This window comes from Anas acuta, chromosome 21 (genome assembly GCF_963932015.1).
Source record: "Anas acuta chromosome 21, bAnaAcu1.1, whole genome shotgun sequence".
NCBI lineage: Eukaryota > Metazoa > Chordata > Aves > Anseriformes > Anatidae > Anas > Anas acuta.
The window spans coordinates 4,832,895-4,852,404 of record NC_088999.1 but is presented as its reverse complement, the minus strand read 5'-3'; the positions used below and the strand labels follow the sequence as shown (position 1 = coordinate 4,852,404).

Genomic DNA, 19,510 nt, shown 5'->3' with positions numbered 1-19,510 from the left:
GCACGAGCCTCCCCCTCCCCGCGCACGCGCTTCCCGCCCCTGGGCGCGGGCGGGTGACGTAAGCGGAAGGGCGCGGCCCCCTCCTGAGGAGGCAGCGGCGGCGCCGCCGGGCGAGGTAACGGAGGGGGGGGGGCGGCCACCGGGGGGGCCCTGAGGGGAAAACGGGGGGCGAGGAGGGGAAAAACGGGGATAAAAGGGAGCGGGGAGGCCCTTCAGGCCCCGGGGAGCCGCCTCTTGGGGTTCTTGCCCCCTCCTTCCCGGGGGTGGCCCCGCTGCAGGCCGGGCCTCGCTGCGCGCTGGGGTCTCCCCTCACGGTGGGGGTGGGCCCGGGGCCTCCCGGCCTTGCTTTGAGGCCGTGGGGGTGAGCTCTCAGCACCCCCCCCGGTGCTCCTGGCTCGTAGGCAGGCGGCTTCGCGGTGGGGAGCGCTTCTAGAGGTGGCTGCGTGGGGTTTTAGTGGCAGAAGGTTGGGTTTTGTTAGCGGGCGGTGGGGGGGAGGAGGAGGGGGGGGTGTTTTTAGCCCGGGTTGTCCCCAGGGAGGGCAGGGAGCTGTAGGGAGAGCCCCAGGTGCGGCCTGGCCTCGTCTGAATGCTTTGTGGTTGCATCTGTGGCTGCGCGCCCCTTCCTGAGGGCACAGGTGGAGAAGGCACACATAGAAAATGTGTGGTCGGTGCGATTTGAGGCTGCTCCTGCTCCTCGCTGGGGGACGGGTGGGTGGGTCTGGGCTGTGACCCTGCAGTGCTTCTCAGAACAGCTGTGCCCACCTCTCTCAGGGCTCCAAGTTCAGAGAAATGAAGGCAAATTTGGGAGTTCGGCAGGCTTTTGTATTTTGTTAGCTTAAACCAAGTATTGGTGTTTGATGAGTGGGTGATGTGGTTTAAAAAAAACACAATGTTTTTAGAGCTCTTAAGGCTGAAGTTCTGTATTTGTGAGGGAGAAGAAATCTTAGTGGTGACAGAGCAGGGTGGTTGGTGATGTCAGTTTGAAGGGTTTCCAGCACCAAAGCGCCGCAGGTCAGTTTGGGATCATTGCTCTATGCTGAGCCTGGTGGTTGCCTGGTGCAATGTGGGTGTGTACCATCTCACCGGCTATTTCTGTGAGAAGAAGCAAGAGGGGTTTTCCCTGCAGCAAACCAGTAGAGCATCAAGTCTGTTGGCATAGAGCTGGAAAATTCCAGAGCTCGTTTCTGAGCTGTTCACTTCCCCCATTTCTTGCTTGTCCAAACACTCGTGCAGGTGGCAAAAAGGTCTCCAAAGCAGCTCCTTATTTTTCCCAGGTGATTGCATGCAGTATTGCTTTGGGCTCAGATGGAGTCTTCTGTACCTCTAACCCTTTTATTTTCATCTTCCCCCTGAAAAAGAACAGGAGCTCTTGGTAAGACATGTCGTGGATCAGAGAAGGCGAGCTGAGCATCATAGAGAGATTCTGTGCCAACATAATTAAGGTAAGGAGTGAACCTTGGTTACCTGCAGTAGTCAGCAATTAGCAAGCTCACTGTGGTTCAAAGTGGAGCTATCTCTGTGACCGATCTGCTGTAGGAAGGTAGTGTTGCTAGCAAGGGTGCCTATTAATGCTGGCACTGGATGTACATCCCTAAGCAGCGTTTGGGGATGGAAAATTACTTAAGCTTAGTCTTGCAAATGAGCAGGTCTGCAGGCAGTGCTTGCCAATAATGAGCTTACGCTCCCAGGCTTCCACGTTTTGTGCCCTCACTGGTGAAGGCAGGGCATGGGAGGAGGGAGAGCAGTGAAATGGTGGGTTGTGATCCAAGATATGAAGCTGGGTTTCTGCTGGCTGGAATAATAACCCAGCAGCTCCAGGGAAATTCTGTCCTGGCTCAGCAGAGTCTTAGAACTAGTGCTGCTGTCCTTTTTTCAAAGGGTCTCTCTGAAGGCCTACTGAGGTCACTGTAAGGGAGTTACTAGTCTTAAAGGGAAGAAGGTCTCATGGCCTCACTTGTTCTTCACCAAAGTTAATTGTGTCTGTGAAAATGCCCCTGAAATCTGAAATAAAAATACTTGCAACAACAGCACCATGAAGCTCTGTGCACCTTCCCCTGCACCTGCAGAGAGTAAGTTTGTGGTGGCAGTGCTCTTGTGCCTCTGAAGTGCTACAGTTCTCTGTCACGAAACAGAAATGGGGAGGGCAAGGTTGCTTTTAGGCTTAGGCAATCATCAATATTGAGAGGTTTTAGAGGGACACTAAGCTGGGATTACCAAAGAGGTGATTAGCACCTTTATCTTTCAGCTGTGAGAAACCCGCTGCACTCCTAGCAGTGTGGGGTGCTACCAGGAATGGGGGGGCTACGCTCTGCGATGCAAGATGTCAGCTTTCTGCTCTGTTTTGTTTGTCCTTGTTTTCTAGGCAGGTCCGATGCCCAAGCATGTTGCCTTCATCATGGACGGCAATCGCCGTTATGCCCAGAAGTGTCACGTGGAGAGGCAGCAGGGACACTCGCAAGGCTTTGATAAGCTGGCACAGGTGGGAAGGATGTTTGCTGCCTCTGACTTGTGTTGAAAGTCTGAGATGTGTTCATCAGCCGGCTTTGTTTGCTGCTTTACTGATGTGTTCTGGCCCTTCTCTGACGAGTCAGGCCTTGTGTTTGCAGCTGATGTCACAGAATCACACAGAATCACAGAATTTTCTAGGTTGGAAGAGACCTCAAGATCATCGAGTCCAACCTCTGACCTAAAACTAACAGTCCCCACTAAACCATATCCCTAAGCTCTACATCTAAACGTCTTTTGAAGACTTCCAGGGATGGTGACTCCACCACCTCCCTGGGCAGCCCGTTCCAATGCCTCACAACCCTTTCAGCAAAGAAATTCTTCCTAACATCTAACCTAAAACTCCCCTGGCGTAACTTTAGCCCATTCCCCCTCGTCCTGTCACCAGGCACATGGGAGAACAGGCCAACCCCCACCTCGCTACAGCCTCCTTTAATGTACTTATACAGAGCAATAAGGTCACCCCTGAGCCTCCTCTTCTCTAGGCTGAACAAGCCCAGCTCCTTCAGCCGCTCCTCGTAGGACTTGCTCTCCAGGCCCCTCACCAGCTTCGTCGCCCTTCTTTGGACCCGCTCAAGCACCTCGATGTCCTTCTTGTAGCGAGGGGCCCAAAACTGAACACAGTACTCGAGGTGCGGCCTCACCAGAGCCGAGTACAGGGGGACGATCACCTCCCTAGCCCTGCTGGTCACAGTGTTTCTGATACAAGCCAGGATGCCGTTGGCCTTCTTGGCCACCAGAGCACACTGCTGGCTCATATTCAGCCGACTGTCCACCATCACTCCCAGGTCCTTCTCTGCCTGGCAGCTCTCCAACCATTCCTCTCCCAGCCTGTAGTTCTGCTTGGGGTTATTGCGCCCCAGGTGCAGGACCCGACACTTGGCCTTGTTGAACTTCATACAGTTGACCTCAGCCCATCGGTGCAGCCTATCCAGATCCTCCTGCAGAGCCTTCCTACCCTCGAGCAGATCGACACACGCACCTAGCTTGGTGTCATCTGCAAACTTACTGAGGGTGCACTCAATGCCGTCATCCAGATCATTGATGAAGATGTTAAAGAGGACCGGCCCCAGCACCGAGCCCTGGGGGACGCCACTAGTGACTGGCCTCCAACTGGACTTGACTCCATTCACCACAACTCTTTGGGCCCGGCTATCCAGCCAGTTTCTAACCCAACGAAGCGTGCGCCAGTCCAAGCCAAGGGCAGCCAGTTTCTTGAGGAGAATGCTGTGGGAGACGGTGTCAAAAGCCTTGCTGAAGTCAAGGTAGACCACATCCACAGCCTTTCCCTCGTCCACCCAGCGCGTCACTTTGTCGTAGAAGGAGATCAGGTTCGTCAAGCAGGACCTGCCTTCCATAAACCCATGCTGGCTGGGCCTGATCGCCTGCTTGCCCTTCAAGTGCCGCATGATGACTCCCAAGAGGATCTGCTCCATGAGCTTCCCTGGTACTGAGGTCAAACTGACCGGCCTGTAGTTCCCCGGGTCTGCCCTCCGGCCCTTCTTGTAGATGGGCGTCACATTTGCTAGCCGCCAGTCAGCTGGGACCTCCCCCGATAGCCAGGACTGCTGATAAATGATGGATAGGGGCTTGGCCAGCTCATCTGCCAGTTCTCTCAGTACCCTTGGGTGGATCCCATCCGGCCCCATCGATTTGTGGACATCCAAGTGCCGTAGCAGGTCACCAACCAGTTCTTCGTGGATGGTGAGGGCCACATCCTGCTCCCCGTCCCCTTCCACCAGTTCTGGGTACTGGGTATCCAGAGAGCAACCGGTTTTGCCGCTAAAGACTGAGGCAAAGAAGGCATTGAGCACCTCCGCCTTTTCCTCATCTCTTGTAACTAAGTTTCCCCCTGCATCCAGTAAAGGATGGAGATTCTCCCTAGTCCTCCTTTTTGTGTTGATGTATTTATAAAAGCGTTTTTTGTTGTCTTTAACGGCAGTAGCCAGATTGAGCTCCAGACGAGCTTTGGCCTTCCTAATCTTGTCCCTGCACAGCCTCGCTACATCCTTATAGTCCTCCTTAGTGGCCTGCCCAATTTTCCAAAGTTTATAAACCCTCTTTTTTCTCCTAAGCTCAAGCCACAATTCTCTGTTGAGCCAGGCTGGTCTTCTTCCCCGCTGGCTCATCTTTGGGCGCATGGGAATAGACCGCTCCTGCGCCATTAGGATTTGCCTCTTAAAGAGCGCCCAGCCTTCCTGGACCCCTCTGCCCTTCAGAACCGCCTCCCATGGGACTCCACCAACTAGTGTCCTGAGCAGCCCAAAGTCAGCCCTCCGAAAGTCCAATACAGTGGTTTTACTGGTTCCCTTCCTGGCCCCGCCAAGAATAGTGAACTCCACCATTTCGTGGTCACTCTGCCCAAGACTGTTCCCGACAATCACATCCTCCACCAGTCCTTCTCTGTTTGTGAAGAGAAGGTCTAGCAGGGCACCACCCCTGGTAGGTTCACTAATCAGCTGCGTCAGGAAGCTATCTTCCACTTCCTCCAGAAACCTCCTAGACTGCTTCCTCTGGGCTGTGTTGTGCTTCCAGGATATGTCAGGGAAGTTGAAGTCCCCCACGAGTACAAGCGCTGACGATTTCGCAACTTCTGTCAGCTGCCTGTAGAACTCCTCATCCGTCTCCTCATCCTGGTTCGGCGGTCTATAGCAGACCCCGACCAGGACACTAGCCTTGTTGTCCCTGCCAATCCTAACCCAAAGGGACTCGATCTTGTCATTCCTAGCCTCGAGTTCTACAACATCGAAAGACTCTCTAATATAGAGAGCCACACCGCCACCCCTTCTGTGCTGCCTGTCCCTTCTGAAGAGCCTATAGCCAGGCATCGCAGCACTCCAGTCATGAGACTGGTCCCACCACGTTTCCGTGATGGCAACCAAGTCGTAGCCTGCCCGCTGCACGATGGCTTCCAGCTCCTCCTGTTTATTACCCATGCTGCGTGCATTGGTGTAGATGCACTTCAGCTGGGCCTTTACCTTATCCTCCGGCCTTGCCATTGTTCCCCCTGGCACAGCCCCAACAGTCCTTGCTTCACCCCTATCCCCCTTCTTACCTAGTTTAAAGCCCTATCTATCAGCCCTGCCAACTCCTGACCCAAGATCCTTACCCCTCTCCGAGAGAGGCCCATCCCATCCGGTGCCATCAGGCCCGGTGTAGCATAGACCTTCCCGTGATCAAAATGTCATCAGGGGGCCTGACTTTGGCTTGCTCTCTTACTGGTATCTTGCAGAATCATTCTGATCTCCTAGTTTTTCCTCTGTTTTACGCTCATTTAAAGTGTCTGTCTTGCACATTTGAAGCTTAATTCTGTGATGCAGGTTGAATTTCTTTGAAAAGGCAAGGTAGGAACTGTCAGCTCTTGAGGGTTGTTTCTCTTGATCAGTCTTAGCACAGTGGGAAACAGCAGGAAGGTTCTAGCAGCTAAGAATATGGGTCTTGCTGAGCTGTCTGATTACCGGAGTCTGTTTATCTGACTTGTGTTTTTAATTACATTTTGTCCTCTTGCAGACGCTGCGGTGGTGTTTAAACCTGGGTATTCGGGAGGTGACTGTTTATGCCTTCAGCATCGAGAACTTCAAGCGCTCCAAGGAGGAGGTGGATGGCCTAATGGATCTGGCAAGACAGAAATTTAGCCGCCTGCTGGAGGAACAGTAAGAACCTTCTCACGTCTCTTTCATACAGGGTGAAACAAAAGCAGATCATCATTAAGAGAAATCTCTCAACTTGAGGCTTCCACATGTGGGCACACAGTGTGTTAAGTCACTTTGGAGCTGGAAAGCTAGTTCACAGTGTGCGTGTCGATGGAACTAGTACGGACTTGAGTGAGCAGGGAGGGATGTTGCAGCGCTCTGTTGCACAGTAACTCAGTGGTGTTTGTTTGCCCACGCCTGATGGGTGAGAAAAGTGCTGTGTGGAAAGGTGCTTTATCTGACTGAGGTAAATCGGTAGGGCAGTGAGAAGGCACAACTGGAAGTAAGGGAGGGAGAGGACTCCCTGGTGCACACTGCTTCGTTTGTGCACTGGGAGTCCTGATCCTCTCGAGTTCTGTCTGAGCGTTGCAGTACACCACGACTCTAAGAGGCCATGTCCCTGTTTTCTAGCCAGCGTGTCCTCTTCATCAGTGATAGGCCAGGAATAGTTGTGCTGTTCTGTGGGTGATCATCAGTAATTCTGTGTTCTGTATGTTTGATTAGTTAGTTGCCTAGAGTCTGTGGTTGTATTTTAAGTTTTACACGTGTGGATCTTCATAACTTCAGGTAGGCATGCCTAATTTGTGATTGTTATCTGGTCCTTTGGTAATGTCTGAACCTGAGGTAACTTCATGGGGAATGATCATTTTCCCTTCAGGGAATGGTTTGGGATGAACAAATATAAGCCAGTTCTGAACACCTGACACACCTGGTCATTATGCTTATTTCTAATTCTCAGTTTTGCTAAAGCTTTGCCTGCAATGTGCCTGCTGTTTTCATTTGGTGGCTGTTACACGAGGCAAATAGGGACTGATCTATTTGCTCCAGTCCTCACTCTTTTTGTTGGGTGTAGGGAGAAGCTGAAGAAACACGGTGTGTGTATCCGTGTCCTTGGAGACCTGCCACTTCTGCCCTTGGATATTCAGGAACTGATTGCCCAAGCTGTGCTGGCAACCAGGAACTACAACAAGTAAGTGATGGATGGGTCAAAGTAGCTGGTATGTCATGCTCTCCTCTTCTCCTTGAAGGCTGAGTACTTGTCAAACACAATACCTCTTTCTTTGTCCTACAAGCACACAAAAGTGCTGTACATAGTCTATTTGTCACCTGCTGGACCTTTACTTTTAAGTTTTTGTGACTTCTCTTTTCAGGTGCTTTCTAAATGTCTGTTTTGCATACACATCAAGGCATGAAATCAGCAATGCTGTCAGGGAGATGGCATGGGGCGTGGAGCAAGGGCTGCTTGAACCCAGGTAACTCTGGTTTTTCTATGTGATGCTTCATGGATTAAAACTGTCTGTCTTGATTCCTGTGCTTTATCAATAACCTCCCAGAAACCAGGTGGCTTTTAAATAGATCTTATTAAACCAGTCTGACTGGAGCAAATGACTTAAAGGTACTATGCAATGTTTGTTTTTTTGTTATTTCAATTACCGTGGTGATAGATACACAGCCACACCAGAAGAAAAGGTCTGTGTCTTAAGTTGAAGTGTGAAGACAGACTTCATGCCATAACGCTGGGCTGCTCAGTTGGCAGTTTTAGCTGTGAGGTCAAACAACAGATAAATCACAAATACTAAACTGTTCCTCTGCCCTAGAGAAGATGGATAATTAGTGCTCTGCTCCACGTGGAAGTCTCCACAGCCTGTTTCTACTGCTCTTATGTTTTAAAGAGCATCAGAAGATGCTCTGGGGGCTGAAAGAGCATTTGGAGTAGCCTGTGGAGCAGATAGCAGTGTCTGTCAGCAAACTGATGACTGGCTGTGGTTCAGTCCCAGCCACACAATTCTAACCTGCAGTTCTGAGTTTATAAAGTTACTTAGTAATTCTGATTTAGTAGTGACACCTCCACTGGCTCAGGAAAGTGATTTTAATGGGATGCATCTGTCTTCTAGTGATGTGTCTGAATCGTTGCTTGATAAGTGTCTGTACACCAGCAACTCCCCTGACCCAGACCTCCTGATTCGAACCTCCGGAGAGGTCCGGTTAAGTGATTTCTTGCTCTGGCAGGTAAAGTTTTTGTTTTTTCCATAAAATACTCCATCTTTGCGTCAGAGAGTGTTCTGACTCCAGGTGTGACAATGATGAAGGCTCTCTGCCAGTATTTCCTGGGATGAAGAAATTCTGGAAAGGGTTTCTAGAACCTTGGGAGTGGCATTTGTCACATGTCAGCAGCTGTAGGTACTGAAGATGTAACCTTTTAATGTATGGGACTAACTTTTCACCATTTCAGAAGTTTATTTGACTTTGGCAGTGAAATAAGATACAATCAGGATAGGTTCTAAAGACAGCAAAGTCAAATCAGCATGACTGGGCTGTTAAGCTAAAATGTAGAAACTTCTTAGAACAGGTAAAGTTCATGAATTTGCAGTTGCGGTGTTCAAAGCTGCTTCCATTTCTCTCTCCTGTGGTAGGCAATTTTTGAATGGTTTGTAATCCAAACTTTGTGGGAGAACACTTGAGTTGAACTGCGTTACTTGAAGTTACATTTTACGTGTGCAGTTTGAAGCCAAAAAACAATTGCCTTCAAGCAACCACATCAAATGTTCCTATTCCAATTTAATTGGCAAATTTGCAGAAGCTGTCTGGCCTCAGCTGCAATTGCCTACCAAGGCACCCCTCCCTTCTGCTGTATTCTGGGGCACACGTTTACCCTGAATTGGTGGGCGTCAGTACTGCAAAGTAACATTTCACTTGCTCTCTTGCTAGTAGTCCTGGCAGACTCCTGAGCTTTTAAGTAACTTGTGAGGCGTTACTGAGCCAGCTGATGTTCTGTGAGCATGGCTGGTGGGATGCCCCTCTCCTGTGCCATGGTTTATGGCACAAGCAGTAGAGGAGAACATGCACTTGTGCTCCTGCTTTGCCAGCTCACAGACCAAAGCGTTGGTACACGTTTTCTTTCAGTAGCAACTGTGTGAGTCCTGATGGCCCCATAGTAGGGGGAAATTGGACTATTCAGGGTGATTCTGTGGTGCCAAAATGTCTTTACAGGGGTTTTGCATAGTATCAACTCTGAGACTTTTCCTTTAGCATTACAATTTTGAGTCATGAGTTTCTTTAAGTGTTAGATTTCGTAATAATGGTCGCAGGAATACATTTACTTGAAACAATGAGGGACTTAGTGGCAACAAAAAAAAATACTTTCAAGTTTCAACCTAACATCTTTCAGCTCTAGAATATCTGCGGCACACCACAACTCTTAAATTGATTAAGCAGTTTAAATGCCATGAGTGGGCAGTGAGAGATATCACGAGATGTCATTTGATGAATGGCATAAATGTCACGTCTTGATCCTTGGTTCATGTGTTATTCCCTTAACACTGCCTTTGATAGTCCAATGTTGCTATTTTAGTTTTATTGTACATCTGTGATGCTTAAGCTATTAAAAATACCTCTGAAGACCAACGTAGCATTAGAGAGTATTCTGCTGGTGATTTTGCAGGAATGGGTGACTGGTGTCCTAGCATTACAAACTAATTAGACTGTGCAGTGTGTGATTTCAAACTATCCTGGCTGGTATTTATTTCATTTTAAGTAGAATGTGATAACACAGGCTAGGTGAAATCTTTATGTGAAAACCAGCATAGCTTGACCAACTGAGCTGTATCTTGGTGACTTTTTTCCCCCCTTGCTAGCCGATTAAACTGTTGGTAATCTTGTCTTCTGCAGACATCCCATTCATGCCTGGTGTTTCAGTCAGTGTTGTGGCCAGAATATTCTTTTTGGAACTTGTGTGAGGCTATCCTTCGGTTCCAGATGAACTACAGTGCTTTACAGGTAAGGGAGCCTTAGGGAGATGGAAAACTCATCACAGTTATCTGCACAGCAGCAATGTGCTGGACATCAGGTGAGAGTATGCAAAGTGGAAACAGGAATTACTCATTTAGTGTGTTTAGTTAAGACCTTGTTTCAGTAGCAGCAGCCATTCCCAGATCTGTTGTGTCTCCTGTACCCATGTGGCTTGTTACAACACATTAACATGGGTACAGACTCCTCTGCTTATAGGAATAACTAAAGTATCTGAAGGCACCACTGTTTCCATTGCTTATTGCCCTTCCACCAGCTGGAAGTATGTCCCTGCTCCTCCTCTGTCAGGACAGAACAAGTGAACACTCCTCATTTGCTACAGGGCAAAATCAGGGAGTTTAATTCAAGCCACTTAATCAGTGGTTTCAGTGAAGACTGCTGGGTTCACCTGGGAATTGAGAAGTCCTCCCTTACCACTCAGAGTAACTGCTGATTACCAGTAGGTGGGTTTTTTGTGTTTGAAATAAGTAATCCTGAAAGTCCAAAGCCAGAGCTTTTGGAACAGCTGACACTGGTGGAGGTTAGGGGCTTGACTTGCTGAGAAGCCAGAATAGGTTCCAGCAGCTGTGTCTACTTAGGGAGAGTGCTGCTGTGTACAGGGTGCTGGAGGCAGCTATGATGTGGATAGGCAGCTGGATGGAAGGTTGGACAAAGTACAGAAAATGTATGGTTTGGAGGCATTTGATAAAGATATCCTCCTTCTGTTTAGTGGCCATCTTCACTTCCCAGTTTGCCTGCTGCTCAGGGGAGTTCCTCACCCCTCAGTCTCTAGATCAGCTATAACCTGCTGTTGGTACATGGTGGCCAGCAGGTACTGGCAGAATTTCACTTTGTCCTGGGGTAGAAGTCTTATTCTGAACAAGCTGATGATCTTTTCACTTCTAACAAATGGAGCTACAGCAGTGGACTGTTACCAATCCATTGGGTTTTCTCTAGCTGGGGATGTTTCTGTGCTCATTCCCAGCACAACAAAAGTTTACAGTGCCAGAGCAGAGACTACTAAGATGAACACAGTGAAAGGGTGGTGAAGAGTGGCTCAGGCTCTCAGAGTAATTATTACTACTTCCTCATTTGAAAGGCCACTACTCCCCGTGGTGTGTACATGTCAGGTCGTGTCATAGTGACTGCTCTTAAAATGAGAAGTTAATATACCTGCATGCAGGTGTGGGTTGTGTTTGTTTCTTTGTGTGTGATACGGGTTGCAGGGTAGGTTATCTGCAATAAGAAGAAATTCAAGTGATGTTCTGCAGAAATACTTCAAATACTTGAAGGATAGGCAAGGGTAGCTACTGCCTTTACCTTTCCCCTGCCCATCCTGCTGTGTATTGAGCTGGTAATTTATTAGATTGCAGACGTCTGGGGATGTTGAGCATTCTCTTGCTTTTTTGCTCAAGCTGATTAGCTATTAGCTCAATACCTGATCATCAGCTCGAAGAATTGCTGCACAGATCATTGTTCTGAATCCCCTAAAACCTTTCAGCTGCTGCATGAATAGGATCAAAGATTCAGTGATGACATTGGCAAGCTTATGTGCACATCTGTGGTTTGAAAGTGCTCTTGTACACTGTCCCTCTCTGATTCAGGTATCTGAGGGTTTTTCCACAATCTGTCATGACCTTTATATATTTTAACTGTGAGTTAATGCTTTGAGCAGGCTTGTGTCTTGGGGAGAAGGTCCTGAAGGATATCCCTATATTTTCTCTAACTGATCAAGCAGGCTGCCTTGAAGTAGGGGAGGCACACACAGAGCCACTCTTCATTTACCCTACAGATGATTGCCAGGCAGAGGTTGTTTCTTCCATAACCTCTGCTGCCTCGCATCTGCACCACAGATGAGCTGAAAGGCCTGGTAAAGTGCTAACGCTCTGCTGCTTTTCACTCTAGAAGGCCAGAGACTCCTACATGGAGGAAAGGAAGCAACAACAGATGGAAAGGGATCAGGCTTATGTGACAAAGAAGCTGCAGCAGGAGGGTTTTGCATCCCGTGGAGACTCTCAGCGTCGACGGACACTGTTGCAGAAATGCACCGCCATGCGGGAAGAGAGAATCCAGGGCTTCCTACAGGCACTAGAGCACAAGAGAGCGGACTTCTTTGAAAGATTGTGTACAGTGTCTGCATGACATAAGTGCTGGGTGGTTCTTGGGGAAGACAGTTTTTAATCATGTTAGAGAGAATATCTGCTGTCCTGAGGAATTCACTTGGTGTGGTTCTGCCGTGGGGATGCAGGGCTGCTACTGGACTTTACATCCCCACTGGCACTGTCCAAGGGCAGGGACAGAGTACTGTGAACCTTCTTAATTCTGTGAATGCTGCTGAGGAAAGTAATGCCGTCCTTCTGTCTTGCCTCCCTGCCCCGATGATAGAGGGAGAATAACTGCACCCCGCTGTATCTCCGCTGCTTGGTATTTCAGAGGCCTGGTGGTTTTGTGACAAGTTAACTAAAATGAGCCTCACATTCTGTTAGGCTCCTCGTGAATTGGCCCAGGCAATCAATTTCAGTCATGTTAAATCAGCCTGGGCTTGAATTCTTCGCAGTAGCGAATCTTCCTGTGAGATTTCCTCTGCTGTCCCATCCAATTTCCTTTCTGAAGAGAGAGGATTATTCCTGGTGTATAAGGGAGCCCTGTGCCAAGCATTGGCAGAGATATTTCCCCCTGCCTACTTCAGGCATCTTGCCTTTTCCTCACCTTATTATGCTGGTTTTGATTTATCTGCTCTTGGCTTCCAAAAAGCTAAAGCGAGGTGTTGTCAGCCTTGCCATGAAGGAACAAGGATGCTCCAGAGCTCCATCAGGTCCTGTGGTCCCTTTTCAGCAGTGCTGGGGGAAACCCAAATGCTGGCTTCCAAACCCGGCTGGAACAGACCGACTATGCTGAGGGAAAGAGAGGGGGGGAGGGTCCAAAGAGGCAAAGAAAAACAATTGTTTGGGAATTAACCTCATGGCTTAAAAAGGAAAAGAAGTTAGCTTAAACCAGGGGATGGATGCCGTATGCCAAATCCCTCTGAGACCTCTAGGGGCTGTGACTTAACATCCACCATCCGCTTCTGGGGAATGAGGATGGGCTTAGTTCAGGAATACGGGAGCCAAAACCAGCCTCTGACCCCAGCCAAAATGATGCAGAAGTGCTGTATAGCTGATTGTAATGGGAGTGGCCGGAGCAGCTGTGGAGTGTTACTTCTCAGTTCTCTATTAGCAGGGAGATGGACTAAATAATTTCCAAGATTGTTTCTGTCTCTTAATTTTTCCTGGTTTCCGTCCCTACAATCAAAATAATAGGAAATGTCTTGCTTTTGTTACTGATGCACGTACAGGTGCAGCAGTATCAGCTATTGCTGTTTTTTAAAGTATTCTTTTTTTTAACCTCCAGGTGAAAATGAGAAAATGCAAATTTAAAAGACTTAAGTGCTGCGAACTCAGCATTTTGAATGTGATTGTGAAGAGGGTAACTACATTGTCAAACCGTGAATAAAGCATATTCATACCAAACTATTTAAAAAAAAAAAAAGTGAACACTTAAAACTTGGTAGAGCTTCATGTCCTTAGGTGTAACGAAGTTGGCATCCAGGTCTAGCATATCGTTTAACCTGTGACAGGCCCTTCATCTGGTTCCTGTGGGACTGGAAAAAATGTGAAGGCTGTGTTCTCTTTGCAGTTGTGTGAGCAATTTGCTGGTATCCCGAGGCCTGGCTGAGTGGAGCTGTGTGCACGTACGTCCTCTTCTGTAAGTAAGCAAACAGTAGCACGGGTGAAGGGGGCCAAGATGAAGGGAGCTGTCAACTTCTGCTCTATTTTATTTTGTCTGCACGTTTGGGGAAGTTCTCTGTGGAAATAGTTCCTATCTCCATGAGATGAGCACTCTCCTGTCTGCTTTGCCAGGCAGATACAGGGAGACATACTACCCAAGGATGCTTTTTTGCCTTTAAAAAACAAGTTTTCAATTGTATTCTGATGCTATGGGTGACCAAAGCTGCAGTGGTGGCTTTCCAAAAAGGGGTATAACTGTTGCAGGTGTGGTAACTGAAGGCTAGGAGTTACAGAAGGCTTGCAGGGAAAGTTTTAATGCCTTTCTAAAAGCCTTTTGCTGTTGGGGGGGAGAGGGAAGAGGGTGTCAGTTCATCAAGCAGTGGAAAAAGGCTTGTTACCTCTGAGTTTGATTCCCCCTGCATCAGTTATTCTAGTGAAATACAAACTTTCCCTCTGAACCTCGCTTCCTTAGAGGTTGTGGTAAGTTACAGAGGCAAACCGAGTTTTCAGGAGTGCAGCTTTCCAGTCAGTCCTTAAATGACAGTTGTGGAATGAGCTACAGGCTGCTCGCAGTGAGAATTCAGCCTCCTAATTCGTGTTTATATGGTGAGGGTGTTGTAAATCAGCACAGCTGGGGGAATGCGCTCGTGTGTGTGAGGTCTGGAAACAGCCTGAGAGCTTACCTGGTGGGGAAGGGGGAGCGCACTTGTCAAGCCGCTCTTCTGGATCAGATTCAATTAAAGGTGAGAAGCTGGGGCAGGACTGAGGGGAATATTTTGTAATTGGCTTTGTAGCAAACGTTTGGTGCCTGTGTGAGGAAGGGCTCGGGGGGGAGCCCAGCTTTGTGGCTCCCTCAGGGCAAGCAGCAGGCACCAACTTCCCCCACCTGTGCTTAGTGGGCAATGCCCTGCTATTTCCATTTTATTTTTTTGCTTTATCCTCCTTTTCTTCAGCTTTGGCCGCAACTCTCCCCTCCTTTTATTTTTATTATTATTTTTTTTTGTTTTTCACAGGAAAAGAGGAGTGCTAACGCCCATTTTCCAGCTGGGCAGCGGGGTGGCGGCAGCGGAGGAAGAGGAGGAGGAGGAAGAGAAGGAAGAGGACGAGGAGGAGGATGAGGATGAGGAGGATGAAGACGAAGAGGCCGCGGAGGTGCTGAAGAACAGCTCCCCTCACCTGCACAGGGAGCCAGGAGGGGGGGGGAGCCCCTTTTCCCCCCATCACCCCCCCCCACCCACCCACCCACAACACACAAACCCTGTTGCGTCGCTGCAGTTCCGAGCCCTCCCCCCCTTCCACATTTATTTATTTATTATGATTTTGTTCCACCGCCCCCTCCCCAGGGCCCTTCCCGCTCTCGGGGGCCGGGCGCGGGGGCAGGCGGCGGCCGTGAGGGGAGGGAAAGGAGGAGAAGGGGGGGGGGGGGGCTGTGAGGGGGGGCTCGAGGCCCAGTTGCGCGCGCGCCGCCTCAGCGGCTCCCTCCCCTGGCGGCCCCCCCCCCACTCCCCTCCCCATCGCTCCCAGCCACGTGACCCTTGCTGGCCAATGAGCGGGCGGGGCGGCGGGGATCCGGCTGGAACCGGTTGGGCCGCGTCCGGCTCTATATAAAACTTTATAAACACCCGATTCAAATTAGTGGGGTCGGCAGCCAGCGGAGCGAGCCGGGAGGCAGCCCCGCCGCCCTCCCTCCCTCCCGCCTGCTTTCCTCTGCCTGCCCTCCGCGCCGCCGGCCTCTCCCCGCTTTCCCCCCCTCCCCCCCGCTCTCCTCCTCCTCCTCCTCCTCACCGCCGCCGCCCCGGCCCGAGCGAGCCCGGCTCCCCCCTCACACACCCCCCCCCTCTCCTCACTCCTCCGCCTCCTCCTCCTCCCTCCGCCCCCTCACGCCGCCCAGCGCGCTCCTCTCGCTCGCTCTCCCCTCACACACACACACACACACACACACACACACACACACACAACACACGCCGCCCGGAGCCATGCCGAAGAGAAAGGTACGTGGCACCGGGACCCTTTCCCTTTTCCTTCCCCCCCCCCCCACCTCACACCGGGGGCCTCCCCTCCCTCCTTCCCTCCCCACACACACACACACACACACCGGAGAGGGGGGGGGGTGGCGGTGAGGGGTTGGGGGGGGGGCAGTTTGAGGCGCGTAGTCCCGCCCCCCCCTCCCTTCGGGGCGGTAACGGCTGCGAGGCGGCGCGCGCGAGCGGAGGCCCCGGCGGGCGCTGAGGGAAAGGAGGAGGAGGAGGAGGAGGAGGAAGGGGGGGGGGAGAGAAAAAGGAGGGGGGGGGGCGGGGCGGCGGGACCGTTGCCGGCCGCGCGCGCGCTCGCTCTAACGGCTGAGGGGAGGGGAGGGGCGCGAGCGCGCGCAGCCGGTCCGATCCGGCTGGTTTTGGCGGGAAGGGGGGGCCTGAGGGGAAAAAAAGGGGGGGGGAGGAAGGAGGAGGAGGAGGATGGAGGATAGGGGGGGTAAGGGGGGGGAGCCGCTTCCCCTCCCCTCAGAGGAGCGCGGAGGGCGGGAAGGGGCTTTGCCGCCAAAACCCGTGAGGGGAGGGGAAGGGGGGGGGAGCGGGGCCTCGCTGAGGGGGCGGCTCGGCCCCCGCCTCCTGCTGGTGGAGGGGAAGGGGGGGCCGCTGAGTTTCCGCCTCAGTTGGGCTTAAAGGGAGCCCCCCCCAGCCTGTTGGGGCCTCCTCGTAGCCCCTAAATCCTAGGGAGAGCCCCCAGGGTTCGGCAGCCCCCCTTTCCCCCCCCTCAGCCCCACAGCCGTTAGGAGCGAGCGCGCCCCCGTTAACTTGTTGCCTCCGCTTCTCTTTCACGCTCTAGGCTGAAGGAGATACCAAGGGCGATAAGGCCAAAGTTAAGGATGAGGTAAGAAGTTGGGTGTTTTTCGCCGAAGTTGGGTTGTGAAGTGTTGGAAGGCAAGGTTCAGCCCGATTGTCAGAAAGATCCTCGAGGAGACGGGGATTGCTCCCAATCCATAGCGGCCCTTCCAAGTGTTAGCTGCCTCTTCTGGGCTGAAGCATGAAAAAACTATTTAACTATTGTTAGTTATTATTAGGAGCGGTGTAAACAGGATATTCTTGTGCTCCTTGAGAAAGGGAAAAAAAAAAAAAGTGAACTAAAAACTTAGAAATTGCTCCTGGGATTTTATTACTTTGAGATGAGACTTTGTGTGTTTTGATAGTTTACGTTTCATGATGTTAAATTAAATAATTTCTCTTTTCAAACAGCCACAACGGAGATCGGCGAGGTTATCTGCTGTGAGTATTCTCGTGCTGAGCAGAGATGTCACAACATTTAATAGCTTTAGGCTCGAGTATTAAATGCTGCATCTGTGTGAGAACTGTAGGTATTCTGGAGAGACGCATTGTTCAGCTGAAAGAAAGTTATTAGCTTAACAAACTGCCCCATTGTGTAGTGTTATGGGAGTGGCTGAGCAACTGACAAATCAAGTAAGTGCTTCGATTTCAAATGTTTCAATTTGCTTTCCTAAAAATAAACCATCTGGGGTTGAACAGTAAAAAGAAATGCTTCTTTAAAAATAATTTTAATAATACAAGGGTCTTTTTTTTACTTAACAGAAACCCGCCCCTCCGAAGCCAGAGCCTAAACCTAAAAAGGCAGCTCCAAAGGTGAGTTGAGTTAGAGCTGTTATCGAGAGAAAAATAGGTTACGAGGTTTGGATTTGTCTGTTGACAGAACTTCGAAGCGTAATCTAGTCCTGAAATCCAGCTGCATCGTCGCTTCTATAAAGTTGCAGTGAAAACTTCTGTATTTTAAAAAACTTGAATAAAAAAGTACCAAAGAGTGATTAAATACAAGAAGACCCTTCTCAGTTGGTGTCGATCTCTTGAATACATGAACACTTGTGTGTTGCGTTCTTTTCAGGCCGACATCCAATGTTGATTTTACCATGCTAGATTTTGGATTCCTGTGGCTTAGTGAGTGGATGTTGGTAATTGTAATGGTGTGTGTCATCTTGTGTTTGACAGAAGAGCGAGAAGTTGCCCAAGGGAAAGAAGGGGAAAGCTGATGCTGGCAAGGAGGGAAACAACCCTGCAGAAAACGGAGATGCCAAAACAGACCAGGTATAACAGCAGGTCTAGCAGCTTGAGTTACAGCAGCAAATTATTTTTTTCCCTATCAAACAAAGGCAGGTCTAGGCTTGTGTTAATGAAGGTGAATTACTGCTTGAGTATTTAGACCTGTCGCTTGTGACATTAACAGTACGTCCATGGATGCAGGGGGCTGTGTTGCCCAGTTGGTAATGAGTTAATGCTTTCTGTTCGCTAGTTGAAGTTGCTGTAGGAAAAGTTACTCTTCTGCCTTGTTCTAAAATCACATAAAGTTAGTACTTCATAAAGCAACTCCAGGTTGCCTTTTGCACTACTTTGAATGTTAGATTTCATTCTGCTAAGAATTACAGTGGTACGGCCCAGATAGATTTCTTCCGTTCAGAGAATTGTTATTCAGGAAAAAGAATGTTGTTTGGTGCAAGTGTGTGGTGTGTATTGACCAGTTCCCCCTTTTTCTTTTAGGCACAGAAAGCCGAAGGTGCTGGTGATGCCAAGTAAAATGTGTGAATTTTTGATAACTGTGTACTTCTGGTGACTGTACAGTTTGAAATACTATTTTTTATCAAGTTTTATAACAATGCAGAATTTTGTTTTACTTTTTTTTAAGCTATGTTGTTAGCACACAGACCGCTTCGTTGTTGTGTTTTGAGGGGGGGGGCAGTGGGGACAAATGTCACTTAGTCTATTTCTTGGAACCTAAATTTTAAAAGTAAAAGTTTACCCCCTCCCCAGTTTTTGGAAGAAGGGCTCTTCCTGAATAAAGGGGGAAGGGTTTCCTTAATGCTGCACGTCTGTTTCGTGAAGTGCATCAGAGTGAACGTTGAAGCTCCCAAGACGCCTGTTGCCAACTTCCAACTGCAGTTTGTATTGCCCTCTGTGTTCCCTTTCGTGTCCTCAGTTTTTGCCTAGAGCCTATCACTCCGAAATACAGCAAAAACGGCATTTTGGGACTTGCCACTCTAAATGCATTGTCAGGTGATCCCGGACTTGTGGTGTCTAATTTGGGACATAATAGCTCTAAAAGGAGCTGCATTTCCTCTTTTATATTGTGGATCTTCAGATTAAGAAATCTGCAGTTTTAATTTTTCTCAAAGTCAGGGTAGATTTGTGAAGAGTTGTTAAACAACATGCTAAATGTGAAAGTGTCCACCCTCACTCTAAACTTTTCCCTCTACAAGTATGAAATGAAGATTCTTCGGTTTTATAGCAACTTTTACGTTTGGGTAGTCCATGAAGGGAGGGGAGTTTGACAGTTGTTGTAAAATGTTGCAGATTGTAGCCCATGTCCTGCCTAAATTACCATGATTGTTTATGAAAAGTACCTTTAATAAAGCTGGATACGGTTTGGCTTGGACTGTTCTTAATGCCTTTCTAATTCCTCTTGCCATTATTTCATCTCTGATGTGGTTAAAACACTTTGTTTTAAGCATCTGAGTTCAGATAATTAATGCATTGCTAATTCCCAAGTGAAAATCAAGATTTCTGTACCTAAAAGTTAGGTAAGGTAACTTCACTGCAGGCTGGTTGGAAGGTCTTGACTTCATGGGAGGCCCAAAATGGAGCGTGTAAGTGAATCTCCTGAGATAATTTATCTTTGTTATCGCTTAAAAAGCAGTGGCTATCGTGTCGTAACTACACAAAAGGGGGAAGAACACAGCAATCTTTCAGTTGCTGCAGAGAAAAA

The 19,510-nt window shown here is 49.3% G+C and overlaps 2 protein-coding genes across 5 annotated transcripts; both read left to right on the top strand.

Moving 5' to 3' along the window:
- The first annotated feature begins 5 nt into the window (after nt 1–5).
- On the top strand, nt 6–15,695 carry DHDDS (dehydrodolichyl diphosphate synthase subunit). Of its 4 annotated transcripts, XM_068657682.1 has the most exons (10): nt 27–115; nt 1,364–1,442; nt 2,363–2,479; nt 6,016–6,158; nt 7,051–7,167; nt 7,349–7,450; nt 8,093–8,207; nt 9,867–9,974; nt 13,659–13,727; nt 14,764–15,695. In XM_068657682.1, the coding sequence occupies exons 2-9, from the start codon at nt 1,380–1,382 to the stop codon at nt 13,695–13,697; spliced, it is 804 nt and encodes a 267-aa protein (XP_068513783.1). In that variant the 5' UTR covers nt 27–115; nt 1,364–1,379; the 3' UTR covers nt 13,698–13,727; nt 14,764–15,695. The 4 variants fall into 4 exon arrangements, with proteins under 4 accessions (XP_068513781.1, XP_068513783.1, XP_068513780.1 ...); XM_068657680.1 differs by lacking the exons at nt 13,659–13,727; nt 14,764–15,695 and adding an exon at nt 11,889–13,492 and having other exon boundaries at nt 6–115; nt 1,359–1,442; XM_068657679.1 differs by lacking the exons at nt 13,659–13,727; nt 14,764–15,695 and adding an exon at nt 11,889–13,492 and having other exon boundaries at nt 30–115.
- On the top strand, nt 15,573–19,185 carry HMGN2 (high mobility group nucleosomal binding domain 2). Its single transcript, XM_068657683.1, has 6 exons — nt 15,573–15,741; nt 16,574–16,618; nt 16,981–17,010; nt 17,332–17,382; nt 17,743–17,838; nt 18,289–19,185. Exons 1-6 carry the CDS (start codon nt 15,727–15,729, stop codon nt 18,322–18,324), a joined length of 273 nt encoding a protein of 90 aa, XP_068513784.1. The 5' UTR covers nt 15,573–15,726; the 3' UTR covers nt 18,325–19,185.
- The last annotated feature ends 325 nt before the right edge of the window (nt 19,186–19,510 follow it).